This window comes from Lycorma delicatula, chromosome 11, assembly GCF_047948215.1.
Source record: "Lycorma delicatula isolate Av1 chromosome 11, ASM4794821v1, whole genome shotgun sequence".
NCBI classification, from domain to species: Eukaryota; Metazoa; Arthropoda; class Insecta; order Hemiptera; family Fulgoridae; genus Lycorma; species Lycorma delicatula.
This window is the reverse complement of record NC_134465.1, coordinates 13,980,257-13,995,370: the sequence shown is the minus strand read 5'-3', so window position 1 is coordinate 13,995,370 and position 15,114 is coordinate 13,980,257. Positions and strand designations below refer to the sequence as shown.

Genomic DNA, 15,114 nt, shown 5'->3' with positions numbered 1-15,114 from the left:
GGTGTTCTTCACAATAATGCACATCCACATGACTGTTGCACAACAGAAACAATTTAAAATTCTGATAGGAGATTTTTTATTATCCCCTTACAGTCCTGATCTCACACCCGTGATTATTATATCTTCCTACACCTTAAGAAGTGGGTTGCATCTCAATGATTTAAGGAAAGTGAAGAGTTGAAGATCTCAATGCAAAAATGGCTACAATCCCAAGTGATAGTATTTTAGGCAGTAAGTTTGAAAAGCTCGTTTCACAATATCAAAAGTGTTTAAAAAAAAAGTAAATATAAATATTTAAAACCATTAATCAATTTTTCATTTTTTCATCTGTTCTCATTTTGTTAACCAGTTGCCTCATACTTTTGAACCGCGCCTCGTATTATGTAACATTCATTTGTTATGATATCAGAATTTTTAAATTATCTTTTATTTTGTTTTTATTTATGTTTATAGATTGTTAGAATATCTGAAACAAAGGAAGGATTCTTAGACTTAGTCGATTTGGAAAATCAATTACAGTTACATAGACAGTTAGAAGGACCTGATAGACAATTGATCGGTTGTTTTTCAGCTGCATCTAATATAACTGGTATATTAGCCGATGATATAGCCACTACATTACTGCTACATCAGTACAATGCACTTGCATTTTGGGATTACGCTACAGCTGGTGTGTATTTTATATGAATTTTACTTATATCGTAATTAGTTTTTTCCTTTAACTTTTATGACCACATAGGATCACTTTAGTCAGTTCATTATTCAAGTCTCTTCGAAGGGACTGTTTGGGTGTTGAAAATTTCTTTCTGGTGTTGAAATTGTTCATGTTGTGAGTTTTTTCTTATGAATGTGAAGTGAGTATCTTTGCCCTTGAGTTTTTCATTTAATTTTATCTTGTCTGCAGTGTCGGTGAAAGGCCAATTTCCTTAAGATCCTCTCTTATTCTCTGATCCATCTGTATCCTATCCTGGTGTTTTTTGAGTCAAGATTATAATCTACCAGCTGTTTCTGAAGTTTCAAATCTTGCATCCTCATGATTTGTCTAAAGAAGCCTAGTCTCCTCTTACTCTTGGTATCAGTGATGGATTCGAATTCATTGTACATGATTTTGTTGGTTATGATCTGCCACTTCCCATCTTTTTGGTACTTTTTGTTGATGCAGGTTCTTCCAATTCTTCTTTTGATTTTCTGGAGTCTGTCGGTCTCTGTTCTGATGGAAGAGTGTTTCTGCTGCATAAGTGGCTTCCGGTTTTATAAGTGTGTTGTGTCTTATTTTTGTGTTTATGGATAGACTTTTTTACTATAGGTGTAGCAGGTTAATTTTAGCGCTTTAGCTAGTTTGTTTGTTCTTGGATTGAGGTTTTTTGTGTAAGTTGTTTGTTATTATTTCAACAAGATATTTAAATCGGGTTACTATTTTGACGTTATTACCGTTTATGTTTACTTTTTTTAATTATGTTACATTTTAGGGCATAATTTCTGTCTTTTCGAAATATATTTTGAGGCCAATTTTATTTACAGTGTTTTTTGAAGTTCTAATATCTGTGTTTTAGCTTCGTCAATGTCATTTGCTAGCAGTACAAAGTCATCAGCTAAACAAAGCAGTTTGTTTAGATTTTTTGGCCTATTTTTATTTTTGGGAGCATCTTTTGCGCCATTCCCTTATTACCATTTACAGAGTACAGTTGAGTAGTGGCGGTGAGAGTCCATTGTGTTGGCCCAGTCTTGTTTGATTCTCAAATGGTTCCAAATGTACACCTCTGAATTTCATTTTTGACTTAGTGTTTGTGAGGGTCAGTTTTGTCATATTTATTAATTTGGGATATATCCAAGCGTCTTAGAATTTTTAGTAGGGATTCTCTGTGGATGCAATCATATGCTTTCTTGAAGTGTACAAATGTTATTACCGTGTCTCTACTTCTTTTTATGCATTAATCCATTATTAGCTTGAGACTCGTGATCTTCTAGTCTAGACAGCTCCTCCAAGGTCTGAAACTTCCCTGGTATTCTCCTAGTTCTTTCTTGAGTTGTAAACGATCCTGTTGAGGATAATTTTTGAAAGAATTTTGTATGTTGTGTCTACGAGTGAGATTCCCCAGTAGTTGTTAGGGTCTGTTTTGTCCACTTTTTCGTGTAGCGGGTGGTTGAGGGCTGTCATCCAGTGTTCTGGTAGTTCTTTGATTCATATGTTGCCAAACTGTTGATGAAGGGTGATTTTTGCTGCTGTTTCCAGATCTCTATAAAGGTCTGTTCTTCTGCAGCTTTGTAATTCTTTATTTTAATTAGTTTATGTATTGGAACTAACCTTATTTTGTAAAATCTATTAGCAAAGAATATATAAGTAAATGTTTATTAAGACAAAGTATTTAAAAAACAAAACTACCCAAAAGTAATGAGAAAGAAAAAAAGATTATTTTAATAGTTTATGTATTGTACTAATCTTTTTTCTTTTTCATTACTTTTGTATAGTTTTGTTTTTTTAAATACTTTGTCTTAATTAACATTTACTTATGTATTCTTTGTTAGTAAATTTTATAAAATAATTTTAGTGTTTGCACAGAAGTTCATACAAAACAAGCCTGATAATGAAAACTAGTTTGTAAATGATTCTGCTGTGTAAAATGTTTTGTTTTTGTTGCCAGGCTTTAAATTTCTCACAAGTGATCAATTTTTCTTTTTACAAGTACAAAAACTACATTTTTATTTTTTGAAATGATTTCATGAAATGCTTTGTTTCAGCTTTGAAGGGATAACCAAGTATATTTTAACATCAATAGATCTAGGCATCATATATCATCATTGTCTATCCTGTGGCATCAGATCTCTTGTACAGTAACATCTGTTTCCTTTTATCGCCACCTAAACATATGAATTTAGAATATCTTATATTTACTTTTAAATTTTCTATCATATTTATTTTTTTGTACATTCATATCTCCTCTCATGATATCTGATAGCCAATTGGCTTTTCTAATCTGATTTGTTCTGTTTAAGTATCTGTTCTCCTCATTCCGTCTTAATTTTTTTCCCTTACTATTCACTAAATTTTCTGTGATCCCTTCCATATCTATATATCAAAAGCCTCAGTTCTTTTGTAAGAACTAAGTCGTGTTTCTCGGTTTCACAGAATTACACGCCAAATGTAACATTTTGTAAGCTGCTTGTTCAAGTCATAGCCCCCCACCTTGCCTCATAACTGTTTCTATTAAATGCTTCCTTAGACATTGCTGTTTTGGTTTTTATTTCATTCTTACTTTTGTAATTCTCTGTTAACATCTAGTAATTTTTTGTGGAGGCATACATTCTCAAATCAGACTGTCGTAATATTTAATTTTAAAAACAACCGCTGAATGTTCTGTGCTTTTTCTAAAAACACCATGTTATCTTTATACCTTATAAAACTTATTTTCCTTCTTTGAATTTTAATTTTTCATCCTCTTCTAGAGGATTTTTATATGTTTAATATACACATAAACAAAGTTTGGATGTAGGTCTTATCTCTCCCAGACAGCTCAATATGGTCTGTTTATTTATAACAGTTGTTTACTGTTATGTACAACAGTTGTTCTTTGTAACAGTGATACAGTCAATAACACAAAGAACACTTTTTTTTAGTTCTAAAGGACTCTTTGGAACAAACAGTCTTTAATTTTTTTAGTTTTTTATTTTAGAATTTTTACACCATGTTTCCAAATAAGTTAAGATATTTAGATTCAAAAACTAATGGTGTAACCCTGATGTTTATCAACTTGAGAGTTTGGATAATCACTTCATTACTTATTCAGATTACCCTGATCCTTTATGGTGATGGAAATAATTATCATTTTTACCATGGAAATTAGTTAAGCCCCTGCACTGATTCTATATATAGTATGACACTGATAAAGCCAAGCAACAGAAGCATTTGTTTTTTTGTGGAATTTTCTTTAGAGGGTTGGTGGTTCTCCTTTTTAAGTCAGATCTGTTAATTGTGATAAATTGTATGTTTCTAATCTTTATGATAAAATTATGTACATCTAACAGATGAAAGATTAATAAATAATCATATCTTTATATATAACTTATCTAATTATACTTAAAACTTTTTTTTCTATTTCAGCTCCATACACACAACTTGATATGAATCCAATACTTCCTGGTGTTAATGAAAAATCAGTTTATAAAGATGCCATTTTTTTCTCTGGTCATAAGTTTGTCGGTGGTGTTCAAACACCAGGCATATTAGTCGCAAAGAAAAAGGTGTTTGTTAATCCTGTACCAGAGACTTGTGGTGGTGGTACCGTATTTTTTGTTACGCACAACTCGCATTGTTATCTTAAGGTATTTATATTTTTGTGTAATTTTTTTTTTTTTTTTTATGAAAAAATCACTTTTATGCTTTTTATTTATGCACTAACTTTTTTTAGGATACAGAATTACGTGAGGAAGGTGGAACTGCTGGAATAGTTGAGTCTATCAGAATGGGTCTTGTTATGCAATTAAAACAGACTGTTGGAGTTGCTGGTATAACGGCACGTGAAGATAAATTAACAAAGTAAGTTTTTATTTATTGATGTAAAAGTGTTATTAGCAGGGAAAAATTAACCTACATACACATTAATTCTCTACTAAGTCACCACTTATCAGTTACAGCACCATCTCAAAAGACCTCATTGAAGAAATCTACCACCAAGGTACCTGGTCGGTCATTAAATTCCATCCATGAGTTCATAACATCCTCATTGGTTTCAAAATGTTGACAATAAACCAGCCTTTCATCTTTGAGAAGAAGTGTGGTAGTCATTCAACAAACAGTGTAGTCCTACAGTAGGAGTAGGAGTGACAGATTATCATGTTTTAATAGCTCAAGTAAACCTTTATTAAGTCCTGCAAAGCCATATCCTTTTGCATGACATTACACAACCCATCTGTTGTCTCATAAATACAGAACCTTCAACAACCATTCTATATTATCCTGCTTCAGATCGACTGCTATTGCTTCTTCAGCATTTCACATTAAATATGTGATGTTATTATTGGTCCAGGTTCCATGAATTCTAATGGAAAAATTCTGTTGTATCTCAAAATATTACAACTATTATTTTTTGATTTGATAGTGCCTGCTTGAATTTGTTCCTTTTGGTGAGAACATCAAAATCTACAAACCCTCTCTAAACTTCTGGTGTAAATCTCATATGGAGCAGTCACTCTTTAACTTATTATTGTGTCAGTTATCATCATAAACATGTCAGTTATGAATAGAAATCAGCCACGTTGTATCCTTCTACTGAAACTTATAAATCACACACAATAAGGAATGGCTGAAATGAAATGCACACTGGAATGAAACAGGAGAGCAGAATGTCACACAAAGCAACAGTTGCTGTCGTTATGTACTTTCATTTTCCCTACTATTAATATTCCAAAACTCATCGACCCATGCCCTCTTTGTCAGTCACCATTTTTATCGAGTCAAGTACACTTGCTGCCAGCTCGTTTAAAACAATATATAGTGATTGATTTTTTAACAGCAGAAAAAGTGAATATTAGTGATATTCTCCATCGTCTAAAAGCTGTTTGTAGTGAACTATTGATCAAAGTACTGTGAGTAGTAGAATTTTGTGTATTAAAAGCTGGTGAAACAAATTTTGAGGATGAACTTTGTAGCGGTTGACCGGTTTTGTGACTGCTAAGAAGCTCCAAAAAGAGGTGGATTAATAGATTCAACTTGACCATTGCATCACACTACAACGCATCATCACCCATTTCGAAAGAATTACTAGGGCACTTGTTGCATAACTGGGATACTGTAAAATCTGTTTGCATTGAGAACCATACAAATTCATAGAAAAAAACAGACAGCAGTGAAAGGAATGTTGTAAACAACTTCTGAAACTTTATCATGACTAAAGAGATGATTTCCTTTTTAATATTTTGACAGTAGACTAAACTTAGATGCATTATTTCAATCCATAAGAAAAAAGCAGGCTTGGAATACCATCATTACGGTTCACTGCAATAAAAAAAAATTCAAAATAACTCTGCAAAAAAATTCTCTTGATGTGTTCTGGGATTCCAAACACGTGTATATGATTGCATTGACTGCATGAAAGCTGAGTCAACTGTAAATAATGTACAATAAATAGAGATGCTAAAACACCAGGAGGCATGTGTGTTTGTTTGATGATCCATTAAGCTAATAATTCTGCAACACAAAATGCTTGGCAATACTTATCACTCGCAACTGCCAAGATTCTTATGAAGTATTTGAATCTCTTCCACACCCTTCATCACACCAGATTTGGTACTCTGATTTTCACTTTTTTCCACAATTAAAGAGGGATATTATTAATATTAAGGGTATTTATTTCACCATGGGTGATGAACTGAAGGGCATAGTGAGGTTGTAAATCAAAGAAAGACCACCAGAATTTTTCATTGATGGAATGAGAAAACTGATTCACCATTGGTAAAATTGTGTAGCTGTAAATTCTATGTGAAAATATTTTATAGCAAGTAAAATGTACTTTTACGCCACATTTGTCTCATTTGACTATCTCTACATTTGCAAGTTTAGAGTGGCTGTGCATTACATTTCAGCCATCCCTTGTAATCTTACATTTGATAAAAGCAATAGTGATGTTCTGTGATGTTTAATGGACCACTTCTTTAAAACATTGAACGTGAGATAATCGTGTAACAAGATAATTGTGTATCAAGATTGTTGGTGGTTTGAATCTTCCCATAGCTATTGATTTAACTGCTAGTCAGAAGCCAATCTTTTAGTAGTCTTGATATTTATAAAATTAAAAGGGAAAATTCATTTTGTAAATTTTTCATTTTTGAAATATTATTTTAAAATAATATTATTTTTTAAAAGTTTTATTTTAATTATCCATTTGTTATAAGTCAGTGTTAATATTTTAAATATTTTTATTTGTATTTAAGTATCTTAACTGTAATAATTGAAGGTGACATGAATTGTCACAGTTGTTCCCAAAAAACATAACTGTTCTCAAGCGTAACAATGTAACATGCCAGGATGAGAGGAGTAAGGAGTGAAGCAATTTCCTGTTGCCTTCTTCACTGAGCTGAACATATTGTTGAGTACCAGAACATTAAGCCTACAAATATGCTGGAAATGTTACTCCTGTAAGTGAAACCTTCACTTGCAGGGACGATTGTATAGTGAACATCATTACTTTTAGAGAAAACAGCTGTGAATGATGTTTCTTGTACCTCAGATGCTTTACACACATCACATCCATAAAAAAGACTGAGTTAAATAGTGTAAAACCACAAATTAATATACCCTTTCTATTTTTAAACATGATTTCTTTTTGGCAAAGAACTACAAACCCATTAAGATTTATCAGGAAGTATATGATGATTATGGGAAAAATGTAATGTGTGAAGGTGCAGTGAGGCAGTGGTGTATCATGTTTAAAATGACCTCTCAAATATTCATGAAAAGCAATGTGGCCAGGCTAATGTTCTGTCTGGCGAACTAGCCAGAAAGGTTGATGAAAAGATTTGTGTTAATTGGTCCTTTACCATTACAGAGCTTTCATTTCAGTTTCTATTAATTTAATATTTACCTTTTGTATAAAGTTTGTTACCATATGTTTTGTGTTCAGTGGGCTCCATAACTTCCAGAACAACAGTTTTCTAAACGAAAAAGACATAATTTTTGTTGAATTTATGAGGCGTAGTGACACAATAAATACAGCAGTGTATTTAAAACAGTTATGTAGTGCAATTCATAACAACTGAAACAGAACATTGACTTATGGTATTTTCTTCATCCATGAAAATATATGTCTGAACACAGCTCAATGTACAAGAACTTTTGGAAAAGTACGGATGGGAAATTTTCAATCATCGTATGTACATCCCAGATCTGGCACCGAGCAATTACCATTTTTTCCCTTGCATGAAAAACTGGTTGGCAACTAAGCGCTTTGATGATGCCAGGGGCTTCAAGAAGTTGTCACTGAGTGGGTGAAAAACCAAGCGGCAGAATTTTTTGATGAAGGGATATAAAAACTCATCCACAGATACGATAAGTGTCTCAATTTATTTGGCAGCTACATAGAAAAGTAGTTGAAGGATGTATTTTCAAATTGTATGTAATAAATTTTTCCCCACAGCTGTTGTCTGTTAATACCAAAATGTTAATTACTTTCTGGACATCCCGCGTAATTAGCAGTTTATCAGTTCTAATCTTGTCTCAGCATCAAGTGTAATAATGTATGAAGTATTTAGTGAACCAGATTTGAAAAGTTGATTTGCTTATCGATGTAATTTTTTAATTAAAATCTTCTGTATAATTATAATCTCCTGTAGTTGAAATTTAATAATATTATTACTCTATACTTTTTGTTTTCAGAATGGTTCTTTCACATATGCGGAATATTCCTGAAGTTATCTTATTAGGTAATAGTACACACGGTGTTAAAAGACTGGCTGTATTTTCATTTTTAGTAAGACATCCTCGTGGTACGTATTTACATCATAATTTTGTGTGCGCCATACTGAATGATGTATTCGGTGTACAAGTTAGAGGTGGTTGTGCATGTGCTGGACCTTATGCACAAGATTTATTGGGTATTGATCAAGATCTTGCACAAGAATATGAAGATATATTACTGGAAGACTGGTGAGCAGTTGAAATTATTTTTATATAATTATCTTAAAGTAAACGTTTTGTTCGTTTTAACTGTACACATAATTCCTGTGTGTTAAAGTTTATTTTAATACTTTGTGTGTATCCAATATACGTAAGTAAATGAGAATTCAGGGGTTGGTATGATATCAGGTTTTTAAAATTTAACAAGCGCTGTAAAACATTATTATGTATTCTAATGGAAAAAACAATCAGAATTTGTGTGTATGTATAATCATATATATACATACTTACATATACCTCGCATGTACAAGGTTTGTTTAGTACATTTCTGAATAACCACACCAGATAATGCTACTATTGGAAACATATTATGTTGCATTTTAATGGTAACATCAGTAAGTAGTAACCAGACAAAAACTTTGGTGCAGTATTTTACCATATTCATTGTAATTATGTCAACAAGTATTATGCTATGGTTGTGCGTAGCAATTTTTATGAGTGATTTTCATGAACAATGAGTTTGTTTGAAATTTTGTCTTAGATAGGGATAATCCTTTATGAAGATTATTGAAATGTTAAAAAGAGAATTTTGTAATGAGGTTGTAAGCTGAACTCAACTGTATGCATAGTGTAAATGTTTCAAACATGATTAAACTTCAGCTGATTATGATTATTTTTCTTGCTTACTGTCAACATTCAAACTTCAAAAATTAAGCATTGTCCACCGTGAATTTATAATACTAGGTAAGATAGTGAGCAAGAAATATTACCATGGAGTAATAAAACATATTCAAGAGTTTAAACAAAATATTCAACCATTGAAAACGAATAAAATGATAGTTACTTCATGCTGAAAATGTGCCTATATACACATTCGTTATTAATCCATCAGTTTCGGGTAAAAAACGTAATATAATTTCCAGAAAGCCAGATGTCAATTGATTTGATGAAGGAAAATTTATTGGATAAACCTCAGAATATGTAAACTTCAATATGTACTGAAGTTCTTTTAAAACCCAATAACCACTTAGCCATTCTAAATGGATTATTTTACTATTGATTATTTTTATTGAAATTTAAGTCTAGTTTTTGACGTTAATTTATCCAGAAAGTTACATTATTGGGTGATCAGTAAAGCTTAGAGAGTTTACTGTAATTTTAAACAATTCCATTCTTGTATTACTATTTTGAATTGTTTTGAAGATCATTCTGTAAAAGATAACTACATGAACATCCCACAAATGAAGTTTAGAAATTAACTGACTTTTTTTCTTGTGTTTATCTATAAAATCAAGGAAACTGAGCTCAAAATTTTAGGAATTTGGTAGAAAATTTAATTGTTCATCATTTTTATAATGAAATCAATGCAAAATCAAACATTTTGTACCTTGCCAGTAACAATGTATATTAAGTAGGAAATGCTTTTCAAGAATTATTTTAAATAAAAACATTTTTTCAATTACTTTGAAAAAAATTCAGATAATAATTTTACTGAAATCTTATAAGATTTTCATCTGTCGGTGAGTAATATAATTATTCACAATAATGAGTTAACAAAAGCCCATTATTTCAGTGTGTACTTATTACCATCTTAGCTAATTATCTTGATTATTATCTATTTTTGTGTTTGTATAGGGTTACATATATGAAATAAAAAACCTGATTTATTGAAACTTGCAGAATAAATGTGTTTTAATCAGGCATAGCAGTTTAAATAATTACAGCCTCGCTAATCTGTTACATCTTATCTAGAATTATTTACATCAGACAACACCTTCTAAATGAAAAATATATTTGGCATTTACTAACTGAATGAATGCGTTCGACAAATTGTAAATATGATATTACTCAAAATTAAACCTGGTTTCTGTTTGGTGATTTTAATTTACTTAAGCAGAATGTATTTTAACAAAAAAATGTAATTATATGCTTTTCTTTAACTAACTTTCATTCCACGGTTAACAGTTCCGCAGCATTACTCATGCGCAGTAAGTGGGGAGGAGTAGTACACATGTGCAGAAGATGGAGAGGAGTAGTACTCATGCGCAGTAGGTAGGTGTGGGTAGTACATATGCACAGAAGGTGAGGAGGAGCAGTACATATGCGTATTAGTACATAAAAATAAATAAATTTATATAAAATTTACTTTACTGATAAACTAGTGTTGTTTCATAAAAATTTTATTTACTGTGACTAAAAATTATAAAATAAAAATAAAAAATTTTTAAAACATACTTTTAGACATTTTTGTTTTCAACAAAATAATGTGTAAAAAGTTGTATACTTTCACAAAACCACAATTAAAAGCATGGGACTTGCTTTCATATTCAATATCTACATAAATTCTTTAAATATGACAAAGGTTTTGATGCAAAATGGAAATGTTAGCTTCAATATACAATATCTAGTAAATCTCTTTGAATAAATTAAAGTTAAGGTGCAAAATAGAACTGAAGTTGTGCCCCGTGCTTTTCATTGTGGACTTGTGAAAATAGACAACTTAATATATATTATTTTGTTGAAAACAATATTATCTTCTATTTACAGAAAAGTATGTTTTTACATTTTTTTATATTCAAATATAATATTTATAAAAATATTTCTTGGAAGTTTTCTTTTCAGTTTTGACTCCCACCATTCAATAAAATTTTAAACATTGAATAATTAAAGCAACAATGAAATGAATATGATAATAACTTAATTTAAATTACTGCACCACACAATTATCATACTCCTGAAAATCCATTGTCTTTGGAAATTGAAAAGTTACAGTGGGATTTCATTTAGGCCTCAATGAATTGCTAACAAATCTTAAAAAATAATCTTCCAAAGGAAAAAAATATGATTTGAACTTACTACTAATAATAGTTATTCAGTCAGAGATTAGAAATTTTTCATGTTGACTTTATTTATTATTCACCAGGAAATTTTTTAATGATGATTCTTATAGGAGTTGAAAGGTGTTCAGTTAAGTGACATATAATTTTTTAAATGTAAAAAGTAGTACATGTTTATTAATTTATTAAAATAGATTTCTGATTTTCAGTCGTTTAGATCGAAGGCATTTGCGAAGAAAAGAAGAACATTCATCATATGAAATGTTAAGACCTGGTTTTACTCGTATCTCATTACCATATTTCATGCCAGATTCTGATGTTGCTTATGTTCTAGAAGCAATTAAAATGGTTGCAACAGAAGGATGGAAATTATTGCCACAGTATATACTTAACCCAGAAACTGGAGAATGGAGGCATCATACTAATTCAGTAAGTTTAATGTACCAGCTATGTATACATACAAAAAATATGGACAGCTTAAGTTAATTTTAAAAGATTTGTTTGTGAAAATGAAAGTTTATTTTGAAACAAAAAGATAAGTACATGTTATTCAAAATATTGTCCATTGTTAACTACAACTTTTTCCCAGGTTCCTGGTAAAATATGGATACCTTGTCAGAAGAATGACTCATCTTTTGAGGCTGTGCATAAATCAAGCCATTTTTTGATATCTTCAAAAGAATTAAAAGTGCTGGTCAAACAGGTGATTCTGTTTGGATCGAAACAAGTGGAAAACAGGAGGCACAACATTTGGTGAATATGGTGGGTGGAATAGCACATCCCTTCTGAGTAGATCTAGAATTTTCTTGACCAGTTTAGTAACATTTTGCTAAGTGTTGTCATGTTGGAAAACTACTTTGTCATGTCTTTTGGCATATTCAGGTAGTTCCTCTTTTAATTCTTGGTTTAACTCACTAGTTGTTATGGTAATGGTTTCACCAGATTTTAACGGATAATAGAAATCCTTGTGATCTCACCAAATACAAAGCAATACCTTTGAACAATGGATATTCGGCTTTATTGTTGATGTTGTAGGTTGGTCAGGCTTGCACCATGAATTTATGCCCTTGGAATTATTGTAATGTATCCATTCTTCATCACCAGTGACAATATGATGCATAAAACCCTTTCTTCTTTTGCCATTCATGTAGCCATTCACATGTGAGAAAATACCTTTCAATGTCCTTTGGCTTATATGGTTTGGGTCATATGGCACCCACTCTGCTTTTCAACCATTCCCATTACTTCAAATTTTTAATTACCAATTCAGTCACATTTAATGCTTCTGCCAATTCTTTAAGCATTTGACATCGCTCTTCATCCTCTAACGCCTACAATTCTTCAAACACTTTTGGTTGACCAGGGCCAACCAGGCCAGGTTGGCCTTGTCTTCCAAATCAAAATCTCTACTTTTGAATCATATAAACAAGATGAATGGAGCATAATATTTGTAAGCTTGGGACAGCAAACGAAGACTTTCAGTAGTCGATTTCTTCAAATGAAAACAAAAATGCTTCCTGCAAATTGTAGTTCATTGGAAAAAACTTGCTGAAAATGTGTTGTTTAAACTTGACAAAATGGCATCTACTGATTCTTCAAACCTAAAAACAGGACTGTTATGTGCAGTTGACCTTATAATAAACCAAAACCATCAGTTACTAGTTAAATCTCTTGTAAATGCTTAAAAGTTAAGTTTAGTCCCAAGTATCTTTTTTCATATTCTAGTTTCTAGCCCTCCGGGCTAGTCTAGTTGTTAACTCATTGTTACAAGTCAGTTGTTTAATAGCTGATTTTCAAAATCAAGGGTTCTGAGCTTTGTCCTAGTAAAAGCTAGTTGCTTTTATACAGATTTGAATACTAGAAGTGGATACCAGTGTAAATTTGGTGGCTGGGGTTTAATTAACCACATATCTCAGGAATGTTGGCCTGTGCCTGTACAAGAGACTGCACCTCGTTTACATGTCATACATATTATCCTCATCTCAGTGGACCATAAGGAGGGTTGCTTATTGTTCACTAGTCGAATATATTGCAATGTACACATTAAGAATATAAAAAAATATTTATTTTCTTCCTATAAGTTATTAATATTTTATGTTAAAATTCATTTAAATTTATGGTTTTTCATGTATTCGTTAAAAAAATATATATGAAAGTTTCTTCTCAGATACATGTATTTGGTAATAATGTATGGATTTCCAATAGTAATTGTCAGTGTTAATTTCCACATTTACTAAAATATTACTCTTTAGTCTTTCTATTACTTAACTGCTTATAGTTAAAATTTGAACTGGACATAAAAGTTAAGAATTTATAATCTATATTCTTATTTTAGATCTCCGAAAAAACTCCTAATTAGACTCCATTTAGAAATTACACATAAATGCTTGAATCCAAGCTTTATGTAATTGTGTTATAGTATAGTTGAGGTAAACAAGGGTGCGTTGTACTAATGGTACTTTAGTATTCATCTTAGAAAAATTAGTCAAATTTTGATTAATGCCTTATAAAGCAGTGCATTTCAGTAAGTTATTCTAGTATTGACAGCTTTAGTTAAACATTAATAATATAAATGCATTCTGCCGTGGCCTACTCCATTCCTTCCAGTGTCTCAGAGCTTGAAATTCACCAGTTCTATGATGTAAAAATATTTATAAGAAATAAATAGTAATTATAATTTAAGTAATAATGTTAAGTACAGTTTAAGTACTGTAAAACAATTTAAGTTATAAATGTTTTGTGAACAGTTATAGCTCTTCTATGAAAAAATAAAACAGTTCCAGCGCATGTGTGCCAGCTGTTAGAGAATATTCTCACCATCCTTTGGGTTATTCAAAAAAATTTTAGTTTATATTTTAGCAATAAAATTTATTTGTGAATTGGTGTTAAAAGTTTATGAGTTTTGTTCTAGGATTTTGTCTTTTTTTAAAAATCCATCTGTAAAATTTCATTTCATTAAAATTTCTAAATGAGATGAATCAAAATCCCATAATTATTCAAGCAGTCTTATAATAATAAGCATTTGGAAATAAAATTAGTATGGACATCGCTTTAATCACTTTTACAAAACTTATTCTTTAAAAAATTTGAGTAATAATATATTATTTAAAGGGCTGGGGGTAAAGTTAATTGTATTTTAATGCAAAAATAATATAACATTTTTTTTATATCTCAAGTGAAGTTTATTAAATCAATTATGTGTTGCCGTTTTGATTGTCCACCGTTTGCAGCTGAAATTTTAGTCCCATTACTTTAAAACTTCTGTTTTTTTTTTGGATGAGAAACTGTCATGTTGTTTTCATAGACTCCTTTTGAAGGCAACTTTATACTATAAAGTCTTTAGAGACTGAAAAAAAAAACGGTAGTCTGACAGTACAAGGTCAAGACTATACAGTGGATGCATCAAAACTTCCCACTCAAGCTCTCTCAATTTCCAATGGGTCACCAGAGATGTTTGTCGGGTCAGGCGTTGTTTCTTGATAGAAGCCAACACCTTTCCTGTCAATCATTTCTGTTCATTTTATCTCAATCGCTTGGTTTTCAGTTGATGGTAGAGATTAGAACCAATCATTTGATTAGATAGTAGCAAATCTTAGCGAATAATTCCTTTCCAACCTCATCATCACAAGCATCACTTTTCTTCTCATCAAACGATCGATCGTTATGATT

The 15,114-nt window shown here is 31.2% G+C and overlaps 1 protein-coding gene across 5 annotated transcripts in view; it reads left to right on the top strand.

Moving 5' to 3' along the window:
- The window catches only part of LOC142332109 (uncharacterized), a 251,992-nt gene that overhangs the window by 149,849 nt on the left and 87,029 nt on the right, over positions 1–15,114 (top strand). For all 5 annotated transcript variants that reach the window (XR_012758157.1, XR_012758156.1, XR_012758155.1 and 2 more), the window contains exons 4-8: positions 454–670; positions 4,100–4,320; positions 4,407–4,534; positions 8,369–8,638; positions 11,655–11,874. Coding sequence is in view for 1 of the 5 variants with exons in the window: in XM_075378336.1 (XP_075234451.1) it covers positions 454–670; positions 4,100–4,320; positions 4,407–4,534; positions 8,369–8,638; positions 11,655–11,874 (1,056 nt within the window). In the remaining 4 variants the exon portion in view is untranslated. The remainder of the gene's footprint in view (positions 1–453; positions 671–4,099; positions 4,321–4,406; positions 4,535–8,368; positions 8,639–11,654; positions 11,875–15,114) is intronic.